This window comes from Thamnophis sirtalis, unplaced genomic scaffold (assembly GCF_051295495.1).
Source record: "Thamnophis sirtalis isolate CommonGarterSnake01/CBP01778 unplaced genomic scaffold, rThaSir2_p1.2 scaffold_7, whole genome shotgun sequence".
Lineage (NCBI taxonomy): Eukaryota > Metazoa > Chordata > Lepidosauria > Squamata > Natricidae > Thamnophis > Thamnophis sirtalis.
The window spans coordinates 29262853-29284979 of record NW_028261387.1 but is presented as its reverse complement, the minus strand read 5'-3'; the positions used below and the strand labels follow the sequence as shown (position 1 = coordinate 29284979).

Below are 22127 nucleotides of genomic sequence, written 5' to 3'. Positions count from 1 at the left end.
GCAGCCTTTGACTCCACAGCATTCCATTCCTCACAAAAATGCATTTAATACTCAATTATTCTCATGCTGCTGAAGAACCAGTTCAGTTTTATTATCAGGGTTGACGTATATCACCTGCAGAGTCACCCAGACATAATGCCTACCAACAAACAAAGTTGTCGCATGTGACTGTTTGCACTCAGTTCCCTATTGTTAACCAGAAAGCTTAGCTGAAATTTTATGTATAACTGAAGAATCTCAAGACCGAAGTTGGAGAGAGGAAAATACAGAATCTAGGATGAAAGACATTTCAATTCTATAGTGGAAGACAGATGGAAAGGTGATCTTCACAATGCCTGAGAAACATTTATTGTGTGGCACTGAAAACTCTGCTTCTTCTCATTGTACAAAGTTTCTGGTTATATACAAGGGGAACAATTTATGCCATCCAGAAAGTTTAAACTATTTCAGTTCATGAGGTTGCTGGAAGCTTACACAAAACCTTTGCAGATAAAAGAATGAAGGGATTAAAAAAATACCAGTCATTTCTTAATAAAGCCAATCTTAATAAAAGGAGCTTTAGGCATCAGTTTCTTGGTGTGATCTACTGGATCTTGTATGGCTGACGATCAGGATTGGAGGAAGCTGCCTGACCTCATGGAAGAAAGACAGGATGCTAGTTTTGTGAATAAATGAATAAAATATGTTCCCAAAAGTGTCCCAGATGTGCTTCAGAGTCTTTAAATAGAATTGACACTTTTGAATCTTGGTGTTGGGGAAGACTCCTGAGAATACCATGGATAGCCAAAAACATGAGTAAATTGGACCAGTTCTCATTAGAAACACAAATGACCAGGCTCAAATTATTTTACTTTGAATGTATTATGTAAAGATCCAGCTTTCTGAAGAAATCTCTAATGCTAGGAAAAATGGAAAGAAAGAGAAGAGGATGACCAGCAGGGAGCTAGATGGATTCAGTTTCAGTGGTTAATAGGTCCGCTGCTAGAAAACCTGAAGGATAGTTCATCATGGAGACTAGCTACATCAGGGTGTCAAACTCGATTTCATTGAAGGCCGCATGAGGGTTGTGTTTAACCTCAGGGAGACCAGGGGTGTGTGGCTAGTTTGATGTCACTTCTGTCGGGGTGCTTCTCGTGGCCTGAGTGCTCTGCCAGAGAAAGCAGGATCCCAATCTCCATTTTTGGCGGGGAAGGCCTCCTGCAACCCTCTGCCAGCAAAAACGGAGCTTGCATTTCACACCCCTGATCTACGTGGTCACTAAGAGCCAGTTCTAAAAGCACATAATCAGTTAATTAACCTTATTATTGCATTTTATACTATTGCATATTATATTATTGAAGCCAGTGACATTATCACACATTTTAAGGGTACTGCTATAATTTTATAGATCTGAAGAAAGTTTTGTTGGCATGAAAATTTTTAGATAGGAAAGAAAAATATATTTGTGACTATTTTACCTACCTTGTATCATTTTGTTCTGGGTCAATGTCATTATACACCAAGTTTTCCTGGGCCATGACATCTGCAATTAAAAGCAGAGAGTGTGATTAACTATCTACAATTTCCCAGAATTAAGAAAGAGAAAGCATCTAAAATCTTACAGTCTACCAAATGCAACATGAAAGGAAAAACAAATGGAGTGACAGTAGGAAATAAGCAAACTCAATTATCAACCTCTAAAAAGTTACAGTGCATCCCAGAAAATGAATGGCCTTTGAATTCATAAAGTGAGCAAGGCTACTTTGGAAACCCCAAGTGACTTCCTTGTAAAAGGAGACTGTCACAATTATCATTTGTCTCCTTAAGAATTTCCCACTAGAAGTGAATTCCAAAAGGACTAATGGCTATGTATTAAGCATTAAAATAACTAAGAATGTTGTAATATCTGAAAATATCTAACTTGTCTGAAGCAGTTCTACAAATTCAGTGTGTAAAAGAATAATTATAGACTCAATTTACTCTTACAAAAAAGCTGAATCTGTAGAATTAGAGACTAGCAATGGCAGATGTGCTAGAAATCCTTCTTGGCTGCACTCCCATCATTAAAAAAAAGATCTGTTAGAAATGAGAAGCAGGGTTTTAAACAGGCCCCATATTTTCTGTTGATAATTACAAAATAAAAAGAGGGGTGCCTATTCCAAAGCGTCTCAGATATGTAGACAGGACCAAAAATGTTATTTCAGAAGAGAGTCAGTTTATCTATTAGACATACAAGCTTACCTAGGTTTGGTACAGAACGAGAAAGATTGCTGCAGAAGACAAATAAAACAAATGTGCATTTCAGCATGGGTTATAAATAACATTTGGCTGCACATCTGCAGTTAGGGTTTTCAAACAGGAATTAACATGCACCAACTTCTATACTGCCCATCACACTTGCGTGACTCTTAATTTTGAAGATTATATCATCGTCATCTTTAAATGACCCCATAATCCCTTGCGGGGTGGAGACTTGGCAACTGAATGGAGCTGAGCGTTACTGGCCGGATGTCCTTTCTGTCACCAATGTGACAGCGGATACAATCTCAAAGTGCCCAGAGAGAGAAATATCTGCCTCTACCTAGGATCAAACTCACAGACTCCTGAATGTGAGGCAACAGCGCCACCTCTAGGCCACTGTACCACTCAATTTTGAAGATTATATGACTGAATAAAATCATCATTGGAAAAAAAAATTGGACCAATAAAAATATTTGAACTTCACAAGTTTTTTGTTATCAATTCCTGAAAACAGCACATTTACATATCCAAAATGCATTACATTTTTGGAGCCTCCTTAATTCCAGGTTGCTTCTCTCCTTGATTAGTTTCCATCCATTGTTTCTTGTACTGACCTCTGGTGCTTTGAAAAATAAGTTGACTCCTCCTCTTTGTGGCAACCTCTCAAATGCATATCAGCTACCATTTTCTTAATATTCAATGCTACTCATTCATTAACATTTTTGTCCTTCCCACTCAACCTGGGTAAGATGGAAGGGAAAGGCCTTGCCATTCTGTAAATGTATCTACAGCTTTTGCATTGCTATCCCAATCACATTTACATTTCAATGACATACATGCTATTATTGAACTAGCAATTAAGATGTAACCTTCACAGTGCTTGATTTGTATTGCAGTAACCCAGCATTTCAAAGGTTCATCAGCCACCACAGTGACCAAAATGGAATAAAAATTAAGGACTAGCACTTTAAATTAATCAATAGATGCCTTTTATGGATGATGATGATGATGATGAGTTCTTGATGTTTTCTGAGATTGTTTTACTGCAGATGTTTTATTACCAGTCTAGGTAAGATCATCAGTTCAAAGGGATTGAAGTTTGCTGGCTGTTTATTGCATATAGAATAGCTTCCCCTGCCAATTTTGTTTGCAATGCATCTTCTTGCTTGATTGTTCCTTGATTAGGACCATACTGTATATTCTCTACATACCATATACAGGTAGTCCTCAACTTACAACAGTTCATTTAGTGACCATTCAATGTTAGAAAATCACTGAAAAATGTGACTTATGACCATTTTTCACACTTACGACTTTTGCAGCATCCCCATGATCATGTGATCTAAATTCAGATGCTTGACAACTGATTCATACTTATGACAGTTGCTGTGTCCCAAGGTCATGTGAACCCCTTTTGCGACCTTCTGACAAGCAAAGTCAATGAAGAAGTCAGATTCAATTAACAACTGTGCTAATAACTTATCAAATGCAGTGATTCACTTAACAACTGTGGCAAGAAAGGTCATAAAAACAGGACACAACTCAATTAACAAATGTCTCACTTAATAACAGAAATTTTGGACTCCATTGTGGTTGTAAGTAGAGGACTACCTGTATTCTCTGCTATTGGAATAATACATTACATACCGAGAACTCTCTTTCATTTGTGCGCTTTTTATTTTTAATTTTCCTTTGAAAAATTTTCCAAATGCTTTGAGTTTTTCAATTTTGATATCTCTAGAAGAAAAAAAGAGAGAAATTAATAAATAACAAAGTGAAGGTTATATAACCTATAAGAAGGTGTATATATATATATAGGGAGACTAGGATATATATAAAGGGAGACTAGGATAGATCTATTTCAAGCTATTTAGCTCTCATCAGCTAGCCATACCCTTACTGGGATTTGAACCTGGGCTGTTTTTACATGTTAGTCAGTTATATTAACCACTAAGCCACAAGCTCTCCTCCCATATTTGGCATACCAGGTGCTTTGACATCACTCACACACACACACACACACACACACACACACACACACACACACAGGTTTTATACATTGTCTTTCTTTATGAACATAAAGTTGGGAAAAGACAATAGGTGAATGTGTCTCTGGCACCACCCCAACATGCAATTGCTGCTTTTCTAGAATTTCTTTGTAAAAACATTGGAGATCCCAAGGGCACTAATATAGGGAAGGTTAGTGCATTGGAGAAACAAACAGTGTGTAAATCTAAAGGTGGAATCAGTGTTCAGACGGGGCTCGGACAGCTCCTAAAAGAGTTCAGGCTAGCATATAGCAAAGACCTTTTCAACATCTCCTTTGTGCTTCAGCAGCTGCTTAACCCTGAAAAAAACCCCATATATGTAAAAACGGAAGGCAGGCTGCTACCGAGTTCATTCTTCCCAGGCATCATCAGCCATGCTCCATGTGGCACAAAAACAAGACAAAAGAAGCCTATTATATTCTAGCATTATTACTCTGAGGAACACCCACCTTTTATAATTCCTGGAATGAATAATTCCTTTTCCAGAAATTCTGGGAGGGCAAGATGGGAAAAAAGATAGAATATTACTAAAAGCATCTATTTCTGATTTTGCTCCTAGGGTGGAAGTTAGTTCCAAGCTAAGTTTAACTACTGGTTCTTACCGTGTTTTCCCCAAAAATAAGACCTCCCTGGATAATAAGACCAAATGGGCTTTTGAGCACATGCACTAAAATAAGCCTTCCCAAAAAAATAAGCCCTCCCCCAAAAATATTGCAACACAGCAGCAGCCATGAGGTGACTACGCTCTCCGCCTCCTGCACCTCAAAAATAATAAGACCTCCCTGAAAATAAGACCCTCTCTTATTTCAGGAAAACATGGTAGATAAAGATATTGGGGTGGGGGCATGTGGTATTGACAGTGATGGAGAGGGGTCAATTCTAATTTATCCCAAGGGCACTAATATAGGGAAGGTTAGTGCATATTATTTCTGGTAATAGAGTACTCTATCTTAGACTCTCAAAATTGGGTTTTCTGTTGGTTCATGCTGGTTAAATACAGGTAGTCCTTGACTTACAACAGTTCATTTAGTGACTGTTCAAAGTTACCGTGTTTTTAGGATTATGATTCACCATTTTTAAAAAAATGTACCTCTTCAAAATCATGGTGTGTTTTATACTCCAGTGCGTCTTATAGTCCAAAAAATACGATACATCAGCACTGAAAAAAGTGACTTATGACCATTTGTCACACTTACAACTTTTGTAGCAGCCCCATGATCATGTAATCAAAAGTCAGATGCTTGGCAATGGGTTCATACTTATGACTGTTGCTGTGTCCCAGGGTCATGTGATCCTCTTTTGTGACCTTCTGACAAGCAAAATCAATGGGGGAGCCAGATTCACTTAACAACTGTGTTACTAACTTACTAACTTATCAACTGCAGTGATTCACTAGAAACATCGTAAAATGGAACACAACTCACAACAAATATCTCACTTAAAAAGAGAAATTTTGGGCTCAATTGTAGTTGTAAATACAGGATTACCTGTATTCTGTAAGCAATTAGTCCAATGAATTTAATGGGTATCAAGTCAGGAAATTTTGGCCTAGTCTGTTCCAATTGATATTCTAAAGTAGTTAATCCCCAACATAGTACAACAGCTCATTTACTGACCATTTGAAGTTACAACAGCACTGAAAAAAGTGACTTATAACCATTCTACGAGCCTTGCAGCATCCCCAAGGTCACATTATCAAAATTTAGAAACTTGGCAACTGACTCATATTTATGACACTTGCAGTATCCCAGGATAAAGTGATCATCTTTTGTCAACGACTGACAAGCAAAGTCAATAGGGAAGCCAGATTCACTTAACAACTGCGCAATTCTTGTAATTTCTTGCTTTTCTTTCATCTTTTTCTTCTTTCTTTGTATGGGATATGCATGAGATTTGCATGAGATGAATGAATGTCCCACTTTTTATATTCATATTGTTGTAAATTTTCTGTGTTTTAATCTTACGTGGGGACTGCTTGCGGGAGTGTATGAGTATGTGTGATTCGGAGGACCTGCCGGGAGTTGCGGGGGCCACGGGGGTGGTTGAGGGGACCAGAGACACGGGAGAGGGTCGGGGTATTGCGGTCGTAACAGGGAGGGGCAGATACGGCGGGGACTTTAGGGCTGGCCATTACCGGGGAAGGAGGGTTCGCTACGTCACAGAGATCCCTCCTTCCGGCCCTAGGAGTCCCACTCCAAGACCAGATGGCGCAAGTAATCAGGACCCTGGTCTCAGGCTGTTGTCGCTAAATGCCAGGTCTGTTGTACATAAAGCACCTCTCGTCCGGGACTTAATTTTAGACGAGAGGGCAGACCTGGCATGTATTACTGAGACCTGGCTGGGCCCAGAGGGAGGAGTCCCCCTTGTAGAGCTGTGCCCAGAAGGATTTCAGGTGCTGCATCAGCCGAGAGCCCAGGGAAGGGGTGGGGGTGTGGCCGCGGTTATCCGGGAGTCGTTAGTTCCTCGTAGGGTCCCTGCTCCGGAGATTGTCGGGTGTGAGTCTTTGCTGTTAAAGTTGGACCTCAAGGGTCAAGTGGGTTTGCTGCTAACGTACCTGCCTCCCAACAGCGTTGCAGCGGCCCTCCCCTCGCTCCTCGAGTCGGTAGCCGAGCTGGCGATTGAGTTCCCTAGGTTGATGGTCCTGGGGGACTTTAATTTGCCGTCGCTCGGTGAAAACTCTGATGGGGCGCAGGAGTTCATGGCTTCCATGACAGCCATGGGCTTGACTCAAGTAATCCGAGGCCCAACCCATTCAGCGGGACACATGCTTGACCTCGTATTTCTCTCGGAGCAGTGGATGTGTGATCTTGGTCTGAGGGGGAGTGACATCATACCCCTGTCGTGGTCAGACCATTGCCTACTGAGGTTCGACTTCCGGAGGCCAAACCCCCACTGTAGGGAGGAGGAACCGACCAGATGGTTCCGCCCCAGGCGTCTTATGGAGCCAGTAAGGTTCCAGACAGAGCTTGGGGTTATTCCTGATACTTTCACCCACAGTCCGGTAGAGACTCTGGCTGCTGCGTGGCATTCGGCAGCGTCAGAGGCCCTCGACCGGATTGCGCCACTGCGGCCCCTCCGAGGCGGCGGATCCCGGAGACCTCCTTGGTTCACCGAGGAGCTCCGGGAGATGAAGCGCCGGAGGAGATGCCTAGAGCACCGTTGGAGGTCCGATAAGTCCGCAGCGAACCGAGCAATGGTAACCACCTGCACCAGGGAATATACTAGGGCACTTAGGGCAGCCAAAAGATCGCACATAGCCTCCCTGGTCGCATCCGCTGAGTCCCGTCCAGCCGCCCTGTTTAGGATAACCCGCTCCCTATTGAACAAAAGGGAGGCGGGGGAACCCTTGCAGGGCAGAGCTGAAGAATATGCCCAATTCTTAGCGGACAAAATTGCTCGGTTTCGGACGGACTTGGACTCCACACCCGCAGTTCCAGCCGAGACTCAGGGGGATCAAGTCCAACAGCTCTGGGTTGAGTTTCAGGAGGTTACCCCCGGGGATGTGGACAAGGCCATGAGAGCTGTGAGTTCCTCCACCTGTGCTCTGGATCCGTGTCCCTCATGGCTGGTTTCTAACTGCAGTGAGGTGACACGAGGCTGGATCCAGGCGGTTGTAACCGCCTCGCTTCGGGAGGGGAACTTCCCCGCCACACTAAAAGCGGCGGTGGTGAGACCCCTTCTGAAGAAGCCATCCCTAGATCCAGCTGTCCTTAACAACTACCGCCCGGTCTCCAACCTCCCCTTTCTGGGGAAGGTTGTTGAGAAGGTGGTGGCCTTCCAGCTCCAACGGTCCTTGGAGGAAGCAGACTACCTAGACCCCTTCCAGTCAGGCTTCAGACCCGGTTACAGCACTGAAACCGCCTTGGTCGCATTGATGGATGATCTTTGGAGAGCCAGAGATGAAGGACATCCCTCCATCCTGGTCCTCCTTGACCTCTCAGCGGCTTTCGATACCATCGACCATGGTATCCTTCTGCGAAGACTGCAGGAGGTGGGAGTGGGAGGCACCGTGTTACGGTGGTTCTCCTCCTACCTCTCGGACAGGTCGCAGTCGGTGTTAGTGGGAGGGCAGAGATCGTCCCCAAGGCCCCTGAAATATGGGGTGCCGCAGGGTTCGGTCTTATCCCCCCTACTATTTAACATTTACATGAAACCGCTGGGAGAGATCATCCGTAGGCACGGGATTAGATACCATCAATACGCGGACGATACTCAATTGTATCTGTCCGCCCCGTGCCAAATCAATGAAGCGGTTGACGTGATGGACCGGGGACTTGAAGCCGTCATGGACTGGATGAGGATTAACAAGCTTGTGCTCAACCCAGAAAAGACCGAGTGACTGTTGTGTTTCCCTCCCAAAAATTTGGCCATTAATCCAACACTCAGGCTGGGGGGTCAAATTTTACACCCCTCAGAGAGGGTTCGCAACTTGGGAGTCCTCCTGGATCCACAGCTGTCATTCGACCATCATATAGCGGCTGTGACCAGGGGGGCATTCGCCCAGGTACGCCTGGTGCGCCAGTTGCGACCCTACCTGAACCGGGAGGCCCTCACAACAGTCACTCGGGCCCTCGTGATTTCTAGGCTGGAATACTGCAACGTGCTCTACATGGGGCTGCCCTTGAGGTGCATCCGGCGACTTCAGCTAGTGCAGAACGCAGCCGCGCGAGTGATCGCGGGTGCACCCCGATTCACCCGCATTACACCTATCCTCCGCGAGCTGCGCTGGCTACCTGTCGATCTCCGGATGCGCTTCAAGGTGCTACTGATCACCCATAAAGCCCTACATGGCAGTGGATCTGGATACTTGAGAGACCGCCTTCTGCCAATTACCTCCCTACGACCTATAAGATCTCATAGGTTAGGCCTCCTCCGTACTCCATCGGCCAGCCAGTGTCGGCTGGCAACTACAAGGAGGAGGGCCTTCTCAGCAGCGGCCCCGACCCTTTGGAACGAGCTCCCCGTAGAGATTCGTACCCTCTCCACCGTCCAGGCCTTCCGCATAGCCTTGAAGAACTGGCTCGCCCGTCAGGCCTGGGGATAAGGACCATTACCCCGCCCGAATGTTGTATGCATGTTGCTTATTATTTTATTATGTGTTGTCGTCTTAGTGCTGTATTTCCCCTTCCCTGGTTTCTGTGAGCCGCCCTGAGTCCCCTCAGGGAAAAGGGCGGCCTACAAATAAAATCAATTCTAATTCTAATTCTAATTCAATCGTGTTACTAATTTAACAACTGCAGGGATTCACTTAACAATGGAAAGAAAGGTCATAAAATGGGGCAAAATTCGCTTAACAAACATCTCACCTAGTAACAGAAATGTTGGGCTCAATTGTGGTCATAAGTTGAGGATCACCTGTGCATAGAATATGGTTAATAAGCATCAGGAGGAATTCTCCGACTATACAAGCAGCCAACCGGTCAAAGAGGCTCCTGTATTAAGTGATAAATTCTTACTGAGATCTTCAAATAGAGTCCGGATAGTGAACTATCAGAGATGATATAGTAGATCCTATTACAAGCAGGGAGTTGAATGGGGTAATATCTAAGATTCCTTCCAACTGTATGATCCTATAATATTTCCTACACTCCAAAAAGGGACTGCAGCAATACAGTAAACATACTTGACCATTGCCAAGAAGCACAAAATACGGCTTTTTTTGAGCCTATAGCAAAAAGGCCAAGCTCCCCATGCGGGCTATAAGCCCAGCGGCTGTAGCTGTAGCTGTGCACAAACACGAGCCAGCCAAAACTGTTTGCTCGGGGAGGTACTCACAATATCTTGATCTGATATAAAGGCAATAAAACTCTCTCTATATTCTTTGAGGAAGAGAACCAGCAGATGACACAACTGTCCAAGAGTGGACTGAGTCGAAAGCTGGGTGGCTAGCAACAGAAGTGGAGTTTAACAACTTTAAAGAAACAGACTCAGTCCAATCAGGAGCGGCCAAGGTCAACCCATGCCTGGATGCTATCTCCACCTCAATGGAGAAGACGCAAAGTACATACAACCAAAGACAATCTACTCACTCCGATTTGGAGGAATTATAACCTTCACTTTGAATTTCACTTTGAATATCTTCATATGTTTCTTCATAGGTATCATCTAAAATATAAAGAAATAAAAAGCCATATTTGTAGCTAAACCACCAGTTGCTGATAATTTTAAAGTATAGTTAGAAAAGACACCATTTGGAAATATAACAAAAGTGTTGTTTTTTTCTATCATCATCCATTTATTGCACTTCAGTAATAACCTAACTAAGCTCTTTTTGGAATATCCAAGAAGTGGGGCTTGAATTAAATAAAACTGACTTCCAAATTTCAAGAGATTATAAAATATAGAGCACTATGAACTGGAGTATGGAATAAAACAAGCACATGTTTTCTATTCAAAAATACCTCAAAAGAATATACTTTAAAATTCTACAACTTTGTAGCTTTTATTGCATCCTATAACTGTCTTAAATTGAGCCAATCCTGTAGGAAAAGATGAGGTGGAGAAATCACACAAAACATTAACCCCAAAGAATTATTAATCTATCTAACTGACATATTATTTCATATTCTTATATAAATTAATTTATAAATTAACTTTTGTTGCATTCATATTCTGCCTTTCTTCCAAGGAGTTCAGCTTAGCCCAAATGTGATCTCATTTTTACCTTTACAGCACTCAAATAGTCTCAGTATTTAAATAGAAATCAAATATTCTGACTTGGTGAGTTAACTACAACTATCAAATAAATTTCAAGATTGAGCAAGGAATTAGTTTGGATTTTTTTTTTAAAAAAAGATTATTTATACATACACATCCATTTTTTCATATGCTACCTAAAGGTTTTGGATTGGGGCCGGTTACCAATACTATAAAACCAACGAACCAATAAATAAGAGTCTATAAATTATCTGAGAGACAAGTTCAAAACCATGACTGCTCCTGATGAGGAAAGTTCACATAAATCAACATTAAAAATGCAGTGACCATAACTTAACTACACCATGTGGAATGAGTACTATCATTTGAAAGTCAATGTGTCACCAAGGGTGATTTTTTTTTTAATTTGACAATACAACATCAGCCTCCAGAGATTTTAAATGAAGCGTCTTCAAATAAGGTTGTCAGTTAAAAGCATGACCTGCTTAGCCAAATGGTTTACCAAGACATCTTGGGCCAGGTGCTATCAATCAGCCTAACCTAACAAAATAAGGATGAGTTGAAAAATATCCATATATCTTTCCATTGATACAAGGGAGAAAAAAATGAATAATATACTAAGGAAAAAAATGGGGGAAGCAACTAATCATCTCTCCATCACTGACAAAAACAAAGCTAGTTTAAGGAGCAAAGTGGAAAGTTCAGACTGAGAAATGACAGAGTATATTATTTAGGCTTTGAGTCTAACAACTTCAGATAAATTCTATATATACAGAAAAGAGGGGGAGGAATCTTTATTTCTAGAATAGTTTGCTGGCCTATGAAAAAGAACAGACAAACATGGGATTCCACTCAATGGAATACAATCAGACAGTGACTTCCCAGAAGACCACGGGATAACAATTGCAAAATAAGAACATGTATATTAAATATAAGCAGGCTTAGAAGTACTGTGGTCCTTCCACATTTAGAAAAATTATCAGACAACCCATTGGTAAATCTACAGCTTGAACATGTCACAAGTCAAAGAGAAATCCTCAATATGAATTATATAACCAGTTTATCTGAAAAATAAGGCTTCAGTTAGTGAATGTTATTTGTCTTACATTACAATTGTACTGACTTATAAAATGTAAAGTAAAAATTAAAACTTTAATTTTTATATTTACATTTTTTACTTTACAAACTTTGCCATGAATTATCATTTTTCAGGTGACAAAAGTGTGGCCTTATTAAACACATGGGATCTGACAATATTAGCTGAATTCTGACATATCTGAATTCAACTACTGTTCTGACCCCATTTATTTTTGAGAGTGTGGCCCCTGACAAGCTTTTGGTATTTTTTCCTAAAAGGGATCTCAACCATGAAAAAAAAATTAAGCCATGTTTTTTTTCTGTCTACAAACACTCCAAATTTCATACTCTTTCCACTGGCTGGGTAGTGCAGAGAATTCACTAGGAATCTGGATGGTTTTTCAAGAGTTAAAACTACCTTTGCATAAATTCTTTCAGTAGTTAAATATTCAAGCCCACTTTATTCTACAAGAAGTGTTATTTCTATACTTACTAGAATGTAAAGCAAATGATCTGTGGGCATCGGAGGATTGCCTGCAACACAACATTTAAACAAAGTGGTGTAAAAATACATCTGAAATGTTAAGAGTCACAATTTTTCAAAAAACTTAAATCTACATGTACTTTCTAAATGTCTATGAAACACTTACAGGTCTCTCTCTATCCCTTCCACATCGTCATACACTTCCTCTGCAGTTTGCTCCAATGTAGCAGTTCTTAGATCTGGATCCCATTTCCCTTCATCTCTTCTTAAAGATTCCAGGCATACATAATCATCTGAAACTGGAGCAGAATTCTTGTTTCAGGCTCTCCTAAACATATACGAAATATTTAACCTGCCTAAATGCTGAAACTGCAACATGCATTCTGAAGATCCAAGAAGAGAAAGCTATGAAAACTGCATCGGCTTTTTGATGCACGTTTCTCCAAAATAGACCATTAAGGAAAAAGCAGCCAACATTTTTTGCCATGATTGTCCTTCTATATTGTCCATTGACTTTAAAATTGCACTTACAGTCATAGAACCCAGTTGTTACAAAGCAGGCTGGCTTGGGCATTCTAAGAATTGAAGTTCACACATCTTCAAGTTATTTAGGCTGAGGAACACTGCTATGAAACAATATAGTATCAAGCTTTTCTTAAGCATATCATACAAATTACATTACTCTACACCAGCTCTTGCGATTGTCCCTTATCTCTCAACCTAGATGTACAAATATCAATTCTTCAATCCTTGGCAAAAAGTCGAGAGATACAAAGGACATCTTGTCAAGAGATGTTACGTATGGAGAGGTATAAAGGAGTACGTGTCACTTAACTCAGAGTAAAGCAGTAGCAACATCAACATGCATTTAACTCACAATCTTCATCCTTTGCCAATCCTTCTCCAGAGAAACACTGATTTGTTTCCTCTTGAGGCATATTCTTCTCAGTCCCTCTGATTCGGGGTTTCATGAATATACTTCGAGGATTGCACATCTGTTAGCACACATTACATTGTTTGGGTTAAAGAGTCCTTTCACAACATTCCTTGCTAAATTCATAATGTGGCACAGAGCACCTATTCTAGCATACAAATCAAAGCAGATTAAATAAAGTACTTAATTATTTCTGATCAGGCATCATCCAGGCCCCAATCTGTGTAATTCATCTCCATCTTGCACCTTCTACATGTTTCATCATAAGAAAACATTCCCCAAGCTGAATTCTTACAGATAAATACCACTGAACTTTTAAGTAAAGGGGAAGTGCATGTCCTACTTCTTTCCCAAGCCAAAACCAGGATAAGACAATATTACATTAGGTGAGTAGAAAATTCCAGTGGGGAAAGAAACCTCCCCCCCAGCCATTTTACATATTCAACATTAGTATTTGTTCAATTTTCCCAATTAAAAGATCTCCTGTGACATCTGTGAGTAGAGTGGGCAGCACTGCAAGGTTTTCAAGAAGGACACATCACCCTTTATAAGACAGTTTGTGCACATATAATTTAATCAGAAAATCTCAACATTAAGAATTGCCCATTTACTAAGTCAGAAAAATAATTGGTAGCAACATATATTTTATATTCTAAAAACCATACTTTGTGGATATGCAACACTATAGTTAATTGGACTAGCAATTTCAAGAGAGTGAGATTAATAAGGACCAATGAAATCTGTAAGAGATTCTCTACTAGAAGCTGTTTGCCATTCAGAATATTGAACTGTTCCTTCTTCAAATATCATGTTCATTTTTGCGTGAACACACAGAGTCAGAGTTATACAGCTGCATAATTTAATCCTTGTATTAAAAACTTTCTTTAAAAATACCCCAACACATAGGGCAATAGTATATAAATATTCCTGACTTAATATTTCTTCAACCTATTTGTAGCAAAACAAAGAGTGCTTTAGTTTTTACAGATTGGTCACAAAATAATAGTTTTATTGACCTGGACATTGTTTTAAGGAATATCTCGGTCTGCATCTATGTTCCATGTCCTTTTAGTGAAATGTGGCTAGAATCCAAAAAACACTACTCAAAGTTTCCAAAGCATGCAGAGTAACATACACAAGCAAATTTTCCTTCCTGGTTTTAATCCGTGACACTAAATGGGTTGTCATTTCAAACATTTGCTAATCTTCCAAAGCAATTTTTGAAGCACAAAGAAAAGTAGGCTGACACAAAAGTTATGGGAGAAATAACCTGCATGAAAAATAACTCATTGAATGCTTGTATGCTTGCCAGACGCTTCAGTTTGTATTATTCTCATATGGAACATTTGAAGAAAATTAATTAGCTTACTCAGAAAATTGGTTGAGAATTGACTTGTTTGTTCAACACACTTTCAGTTCTATCAACAAATTAAATTTAACATATTTAGACTGTGTTTATATTATATACTTTTGGTTATATACTTATAACCTGCAACACAATGGATGAATGAAGCCAATAACATTAAATTATCATCACAATTGCTTGACGTTAAGACTAGGTTCATCCAATTTAAATAATGAAATTGCTATGTGGAAAAAGAGCCAGTAGTAAGCTATAATTTGTAAAATATTGCCTTGTGTGTAGTAATCTAAATGTAACATAAAATTTTAGCATAACAAAAAGTAATTTGTCCTGAGGTAAAAAATATATATAACCAATTCCAGAATGCTGAAATTCGATGCATTTCTATTTTAATATTAATCTTCTACTATTTAGGTGCTAGCTATAAACCTACAATAGACAATAAGTTAAAGGAAACTAACTAGAGTAGGAATGGGCAATTAATGGCCCCTTTATGACCTGTGGACTTCAACTTCCAGAATTCTTGAATCAGCTGGCTCAGGAATTCTGGGATTTGAAGTATACAGGTCATGAAGGTGCCATTAATTGTCCACCCTGAACTAGATGGATGAGCTCCATAAAGATGGATATTTCTACAGCAAGCCAAGTGCTGACCATTGTTCTCTTTTTCTTCTCTCACTCCAATTATTTCATCAGACTAGAGATTGAGAGCACGTACCTTAGTATCTTCCTTTTCCAAAGACTTGAAAGCTAGAATCAAGGTTGAGTAGAAATTAGTACATTACACTTTGTAATTTGTTTCAACTGCTTTAATAAAACTGCTAATGATAATAAGGAGTTACAAATAGATTGCTATATAACCTACCTTCTCCAACCAGCTAAACAAAGTGTACCCAAACTAATATTTTTAAAGACAAAAACTGCAAGATTTCATGCACTACAGATACAATTAGAAGTAATCTTAATTCTATCCCCATCCAAATCTTAAAAATGAAAAACGTGTGTGAGAAAAGTTAATGAAAGATCACCTCTTTTCAGATGCACATAGTTAAAAGAGTTTTTTAAAAAAAGGTTAAAGTTAAATAGTACAAAAAGAAAAGAAAAAAAAAGAGAGAAGCTTGATAAATGTGTTGAAACATAACACAGAATATAAAAGCCAAAATTACAGTGCACTGATGATATCAGTTAGTATCTAAGTGCTCCGATATTACCAAATCGGGTAATGAAACATCTATTAACAAACAACAGTCCAAACATCATCAAGGACTCCATAGTTCAATCCTGAGCTACATATATTCTCTTCTGTTGGACTTAAAATGTTAACCATTGATTACCATATTTTTGGAGTATAAGACGCACCGGAGTATAAGATGCACCAAGATTTTGAAAAGGGAAATTAAAAAAAAAGTTTTTGCACTCTGCAGACCTCCCCAAAATGGCCCATTTTTGTCAAAAAAGGGGCATGTGTAGCCTTTAGAAGGCTTGTAGAGTGCTCCTGGGGGCTGGGGGACCCAAAAATGAGCAAAGAATGGGCCATTTTATGCCCTCCCCAGCCCCCAGGGGCACTCTGGAAGCCTCCTCCAGGTTATGCATGGCCATTTTTGGAAAGCAGGGTGGGGTTTTGGGAGCCCAAAAATACTGTATTCAATGTATAAGACGCACCCAGATTTTCACTCTCTTTTTTGAGGGAAAAAGGTGCATATTATACTCTCCAAAATACAGTAATTTCTCACCTCTGCTACTTAAATTCTCAAAGTATTACTTCTTCCACATGTGAATCACCAAATTCCCTCATGTTGCAAGCTAATTAGCCTTGGGAGTAGCTGCACATCTAACAAGCATGTACACCCATATAGTCTGCATAAATGAAACAACAGTTGAAACTCACAGTGTATGGGTCGTTGAGCAGGATTAGGACAGTTCTTTTGCTGTTCCTGATAGTATATGGTTTCTTCATAGGTGTTCAAATCTTCCAGTTCAGTACTGAAAATAAAGGAAGGGGCCATACCATTATCCTTTTCTGAAAAAGAACTTAGAAATCAATGAAAGTACTGTATTGAGGCATTTTTGATTCCTTAATGGCAGAGATTTACAATATACTGTATTGGTTGGAATCAGTCCTGTTTCTCTTCATCAAAAGAGGTTTACACATGGTTCTACTAGCCAAGAAATCTTGGGAGTGGTTTATATGAAGTACTACTTTTCAATGTTGTATGGAAATGTACTCATTAAAGTAAGATAGCAACACAAGAGGACCTCTAATGCCATTGGATCAACTCTCTGTAAGTTCTGAAACACTGAGAATCCCCAAAAAGAACACAAAAAATAATATTCCACATTTTCAAGTATTTTTTGGCAAGAATGAAAGTATAGTGCTTATTAGGGCCATTGAAAGTAAATTTGATCAAAAGTAAAATCAACTTTCCAAATCAGATAATTTGGAATCAAACTGTCAAACCAAATCCTTCCAAAGAGAAACCAAGCATCAATGCTCTTCTGTATATGGAAATACAACTTTCTTCCTATAATAAGGTGACCAGAAGCGGGATGTCTGATCACCTTATGTTAAGGCCTCCAACGGTGCCAACCAGCACGGAACCTTAAGATAGTAATTTTTCCTCACCTTTTCCCACACCCCCATCAAAATCTTCCAAATATAATGTCCCATGAAATACCTATGGGGGGGTATCTCTTTCTTGCCAGAGGGAGGCATGCCATCCCTGTGGGAGGTCATGTTCCTCTATAGCCAATAAGCGCTTTCTACTCAACGTCGCCCAATCCTTCACCCATGTCATAATTGCTGCACTATAATATGCTTCCCAGTTTTGTACTCCGAAGCCTCCCAGTTCTTTATGTTTTTGCAACATTTGGGCTTTAATTGGTGCTTTCTTGCCTTGCCATATAAATCAAGCCACTATTATCTCCAAGGATTTTTTAAAAAATGTCCAATTTAGTCGGTGCCATTTGAAACAAAAACAGAAATTGTGGTCCCCTTTTGATCCCCAATGGAGAAGCCCAGATTCACTTAACAGTCATTTTCCTGACTTAACAACCACCATGATTCACTTAACGTGGCAATAAAAGGTCACAAAATGCGGCAAAATTCATTTAACAAAGATCTCCCTTAGCAACAGAAATTGGGGGATCAATCCTGGTCATAAATTGAGGATTACCGGTAGCCCATTGCAAAAGGCAACTTTACTTGGAACAGGTGAGATTGTGCCCTGATCCCTTTCATGCCAACATCCCATCCTGCCCATGGGGAGAACTCCACAGGCAGACAAAAGCCCCCAATCCCCTCTCAACCTCCAGCTGACTCTGCCTTCCACCTTAACCACACATGACATTTAGATGCCCCTCAAAGGCAAAACTCAGGGGGCTGAATTCTACAGGGGAAGGAGTAAAGGGGGGGATTTGAGGGGCAGCCCAAAGCACCATCTGTCTAAATTTGCATCAGGCAGGCAGTAACATTTTCATAGACCATGATCAGAGGAGCAGCTGATCCTATGGACTCCTCCTGCATTCAGTCCCAGGCCTACAAGTGGAAGTACCCCTTCCTTCCTTCCCTCCTTCCTTCCTCCTTTCACCTTCCTTCCTTCCCCCCTCCCTCTTTCTTCCTTCTAGCCTTCCTACCTTTCCATTCTTTCTCCTTCCTTCCTTCCTCTTGCCTATCTACCTTCTGTCTTTCTGCTTTTTAGATCTCTCTTCCCCTTCCCTTCCTTCCGCCTTCCATCCTTTCACCTTCCCTCCTTCCTTCCTTTCTACTTTATTTTTCTGTTCTTCCCCTTCTCTTCCTTTCTTCTTCCATTATTTTCTTCTTTCCTCCCCCTCCCTTCTTTTTCCTTCCTCCTTCCATCCTTCCTTCTTCCTTCATTCCTCTTGCTTATCTACCTTCACCTTATCTGCCTTTCTGCACTTTCCCCCTCTTCCTTCCTTTCTCCTTTCTTTCCTCACTCACTCCCTTCCTCCTTTTCTCTCCCTTCCTCCTTCCATTCTTTCAGCTTCCTTCCTTTTACCTATCTACTTTCTCTGTATTTCTGCTCTTTTCATCTCTCTCTTCCCCTTCACTTCTATTCCTTCCTCCGCCCATCCTTTCACCTTCCCTCCTTCCTATTTCTTCCTTCTTCCTTCCTTCTGCCTATCTACCTTCACCTTCTCTGTCTTTCTGCTCTTTCCCTGTCTTCTCCTTTCCTCCCTCCCTCCCTTCTTTCCTTTCTAGTTCCATCTTTTCTTCTTTCCTCCCTCACTCCCTTTTTCTTCCTTCCTTCATTCTTCCTCTTGCCTATCAACTTCATCCTCTTCGTCTTTCTGCTCTTTCCCTCTCTTCCCCTTCTCTTCCTCCCTCCTTCCTTCTTTCCTCCCTCCCTTCCTCTTTTTTTCCTTCCTTTCTTCTTCCATCTTCCTTCTTCTCCTTCCTCCTTCTTCCTTCATTCTTTCTCCTTCCTTCCATCTTTTCTCCTTCCATCTTCTTCCTCCCTCCCTCCTTCCTTCATCTCCTTCCCACTCTCTCCTTGGGAGGGGACAAAACCCAGGGACTAACGGGGTCCAGGGTGGGGGGCAGCAGAGACCAAATAAAGTCAGAAGATCTTACTAAAACTTTTCTATTTGTTGGATCGCATTGCTGCAAACTTATAAACCAAATCAGGGGAACATTTTGCAACCGATGATGCTACAAGGAAAGGGGGGAGGGAGGCGGCCTTGCTGTTTCCCCAGTTTTGCAAGGAATGAGAAACGGTGCTTTAATCCGAAGCAAAGGACGACTGCAATCAGAACCGCAGACAGGGAAAGATCCTTATAGCACAAAACCCATCTTTGCATGGTGGTGAGAACATAGGTAAAACAAAAAAAAGCACAGCGCCCTCCTGAAACCGTGTTAACATAACGTCCCTCTGCCTTCTGAATGGGACTCGGTGTGACTCCAATTTGAATATGAGCACACGGAGCCGGGCGGGGAGATAAGCACCTTCATTTGCATTCTATGCCACCGTATGCTTTGTGAGGAACAATCCCCAGGGCTCCCCATGACTTTTTGCAGATTTTTCCTTTCGTGCGAAAGTAAGGTGACCAGATTTTAACATTGGTAAAGTGGGCACCATTGACCGGGGGGTGGGGGTGGGGGGGGTTTCTTGATTATTATTATTTTTAAAAATCGGGACTTTTTAGAAATGCTGCGGGACACAGGGCAAATTTTAAAAATCAGGACTGTCCCGCCAAAAGTGGGACGTCTGGTCACCTTATCCTATAACCAAAATAATAGGAATAACTCAATTCAATAATCTTATTCAGATACTTAAATTAACTTGATTGGACCATTTGCTTTGGAAATGAAGCACCTGTACACAGGAGGATAGCAATTAATTAATAATTCAATAAATTATTTGGGGATCATATCAAGAGAATCATGGAATTCACAACTGAGAATGCCAACTCCATCTAATTGAATGAGAGATGTTGAGCTCTCCAGATCCTAAACAAGAATTATGTGGTCAACACATGCTAACCAATCAAGAACAGATCGTATAGAATTTAACAAAGTGTTTTAAACAATTTGAACAAATACATAAATGGTCTATGTTCTACAAATCACCTAATACTCAACATTATGCTTATTTAATACACAGCAACTGGTATAGGGATTAAGCCACTAGACCAGAAACCAGGAAACTTTAAATTCTAGCACTGCCTTAGGCATGAACTCAATTGGGTTGTCTTTGGCCCAGTCACTGTCCCTCAGCCCTAGGATGGAGGCAAAGGCAAACCAATTTTAAATCTTGACAAGAAAGTTAATCCAACTGCTGCCAGGAGTCAATAGTGACTCAAATGCACCTACAGACAAAAAACCCCAAAATAGAAACTCCCCCCTCCCCAAAATCTAATACTCAGCATAGGGAGTGAAAAACCTGATTGACATTTTATCCATCTACAAGAATACATAGCCTAACCCTAACCCTAACTTACAACCATTAATTTGACCATTCAAAGTTACAATAGCATTGAAAAAAAAAGACTTATGACTGTTTTCACACTTACGATCACTGCAGCATCCCCATGAGCATGTGATCAAAATTGGGCTGCTTTGCAACTAGTTGCAGTGTCTCAGGGTCATGTGATCACCTTTTGTCACCTCCTGACAAGCAGTCAATGTGGAAACCAGATTCACTTAACAACCATGTTACTAATTTAACTGCTTAACTGCAGTGATTCACTGCAGTGTGGCAAGAAAGGTCGGGCAATGGAACAAAATGTAACAACTGTTTTGTTTAGGAATAGAAATTTTGAGCTTAATTATGGTCATAAATTGAGGATTTCCCATAGTTTATTGCTAGATGAGCATGGCCAAATGATTCTTACTCTTATTAAACATTATAATGCATCCAAGACATATCAAAGTGCCACAGATATACAATTAAATACCAAAAGAAATGGTAATCAGTCATCCAATATTCAACAGTTTGTTTCAAAATGTATTTTTTTATTATAACTATAAAGCTAAAGTATAAATTAAGAGTGCTATGTAAACAAACAAATACAAACCCAAAAGATGTCATTTGTACATCTAGAAAAACCGATTAACTGCTAAACGTTAACTTGGAAATGATTCCTGCTCATCCAACCATCATTGGGACAGTTGCTGTTCAGCCTTACACAAACAATAGCTTTATGCAGCTAAATCATCTTTCTAAAATTTACTCATCAGCTTAGAATACACATCTTGCTACACTGATAAGAGCAATCTTAATTGCTCCTGACACATTTGTCTGCTTATCACAGTACCAGATACCTAAGGGACATACTGTACATTTCTAGCAAGAAAGATTCAGAAACCCAAGCCATGTTCCAAAAACTGTCTATCAGATAATATAGATATCTTAACCCACATTCTTTCCAGACATGCAAACAACTGCAATCAAAATTCACATCTGCTGTTGAAAATCATGGATACCTATGGTTTAAGCATTTTTGGATCGAGCAGATGCAAGTATTTGCAATCTTCAGTTTATGGAACTTTGGAAATTTCAAGCCAGAGACACTGAAGAAGAAGGGGAAGCAATTTCTCTTGTTGGAGAGAAAAGGGGGGAAAATAGCACATTATTTCAGATACCCAAGAATATGTTCGCAGAAGTAGTGATGTTATGATATTTAGGAAAAAACACACAACAAGGAAATACTTTGCCAAATATCTCCATTACCATTTTCAATGTTGTGTATAAAAATATTTGTATCCCTGGTTTAAGCCCCATTACTGATGATTTGTATATTACACTTCCATTCAGCCTTTCTTCCAAGACAATGTAGCCAATGCTGCTTTGCTTTTTTTTGTGAGTATAAAGCAGGAAGGGAGGA

At 40.4% G+C, this 22127-nt stretch overlaps 1 protein-coding gene across 3 annotated transcripts in view; it reads right to left on the bottom strand.

Moving 5' to 3' along the window:
* FYB2 (FYN binding protein 2) overlaps nucleotides 1-22127 on the bottom strand; it is a 46995-nt gene that overhangs the window by 5758 nt on the left and 19110 nt on the right. For 2 of the 3 annotated variants that reach the window (XM_087719612.1, XM_087719614.1), the window contains exons 5-14: nucleotides 16672-16766; nucleotides 15502-15533; nucleotides 13364-13481; nucleotides 12653-12785; nucleotides 12496-12536; nucleotides 10298-10373; nucleotides 4718-4759; nucleotides 3868-3957; nucleotides 2221-2249; nucleotides 1462-1522 (exon numbers count right to left, since the gene is read on the bottom strand). In XM_087719612.1, coding sequence (XP_087575738.1) covers nucleotides 1462-1522; nucleotides 2221-2249; nucleotides 3868-3957; nucleotides 4718-4759; nucleotides 10298-10373; nucleotides 12496-12536; nucleotides 12653-12785; nucleotides 13364-13481; nucleotides 15502-15533; nucleotides 16672-16766 — 717 coding nt within the window. The remainder of the gene's footprint in view (nucleotides 1-1461; nucleotides 1523-2220; nucleotides 2250-3867; nucleotides 3958-4717; nucleotides 4760-10297; nucleotides 10374-12495; nucleotides 12537-12652; nucleotides 12786-13363; nucleotides 13482-15501; nucleotides 15534-16671; nucleotides 16767-22127) is intronic. The other variant, XM_087719613.1, reaches the window with a different exon arrangement.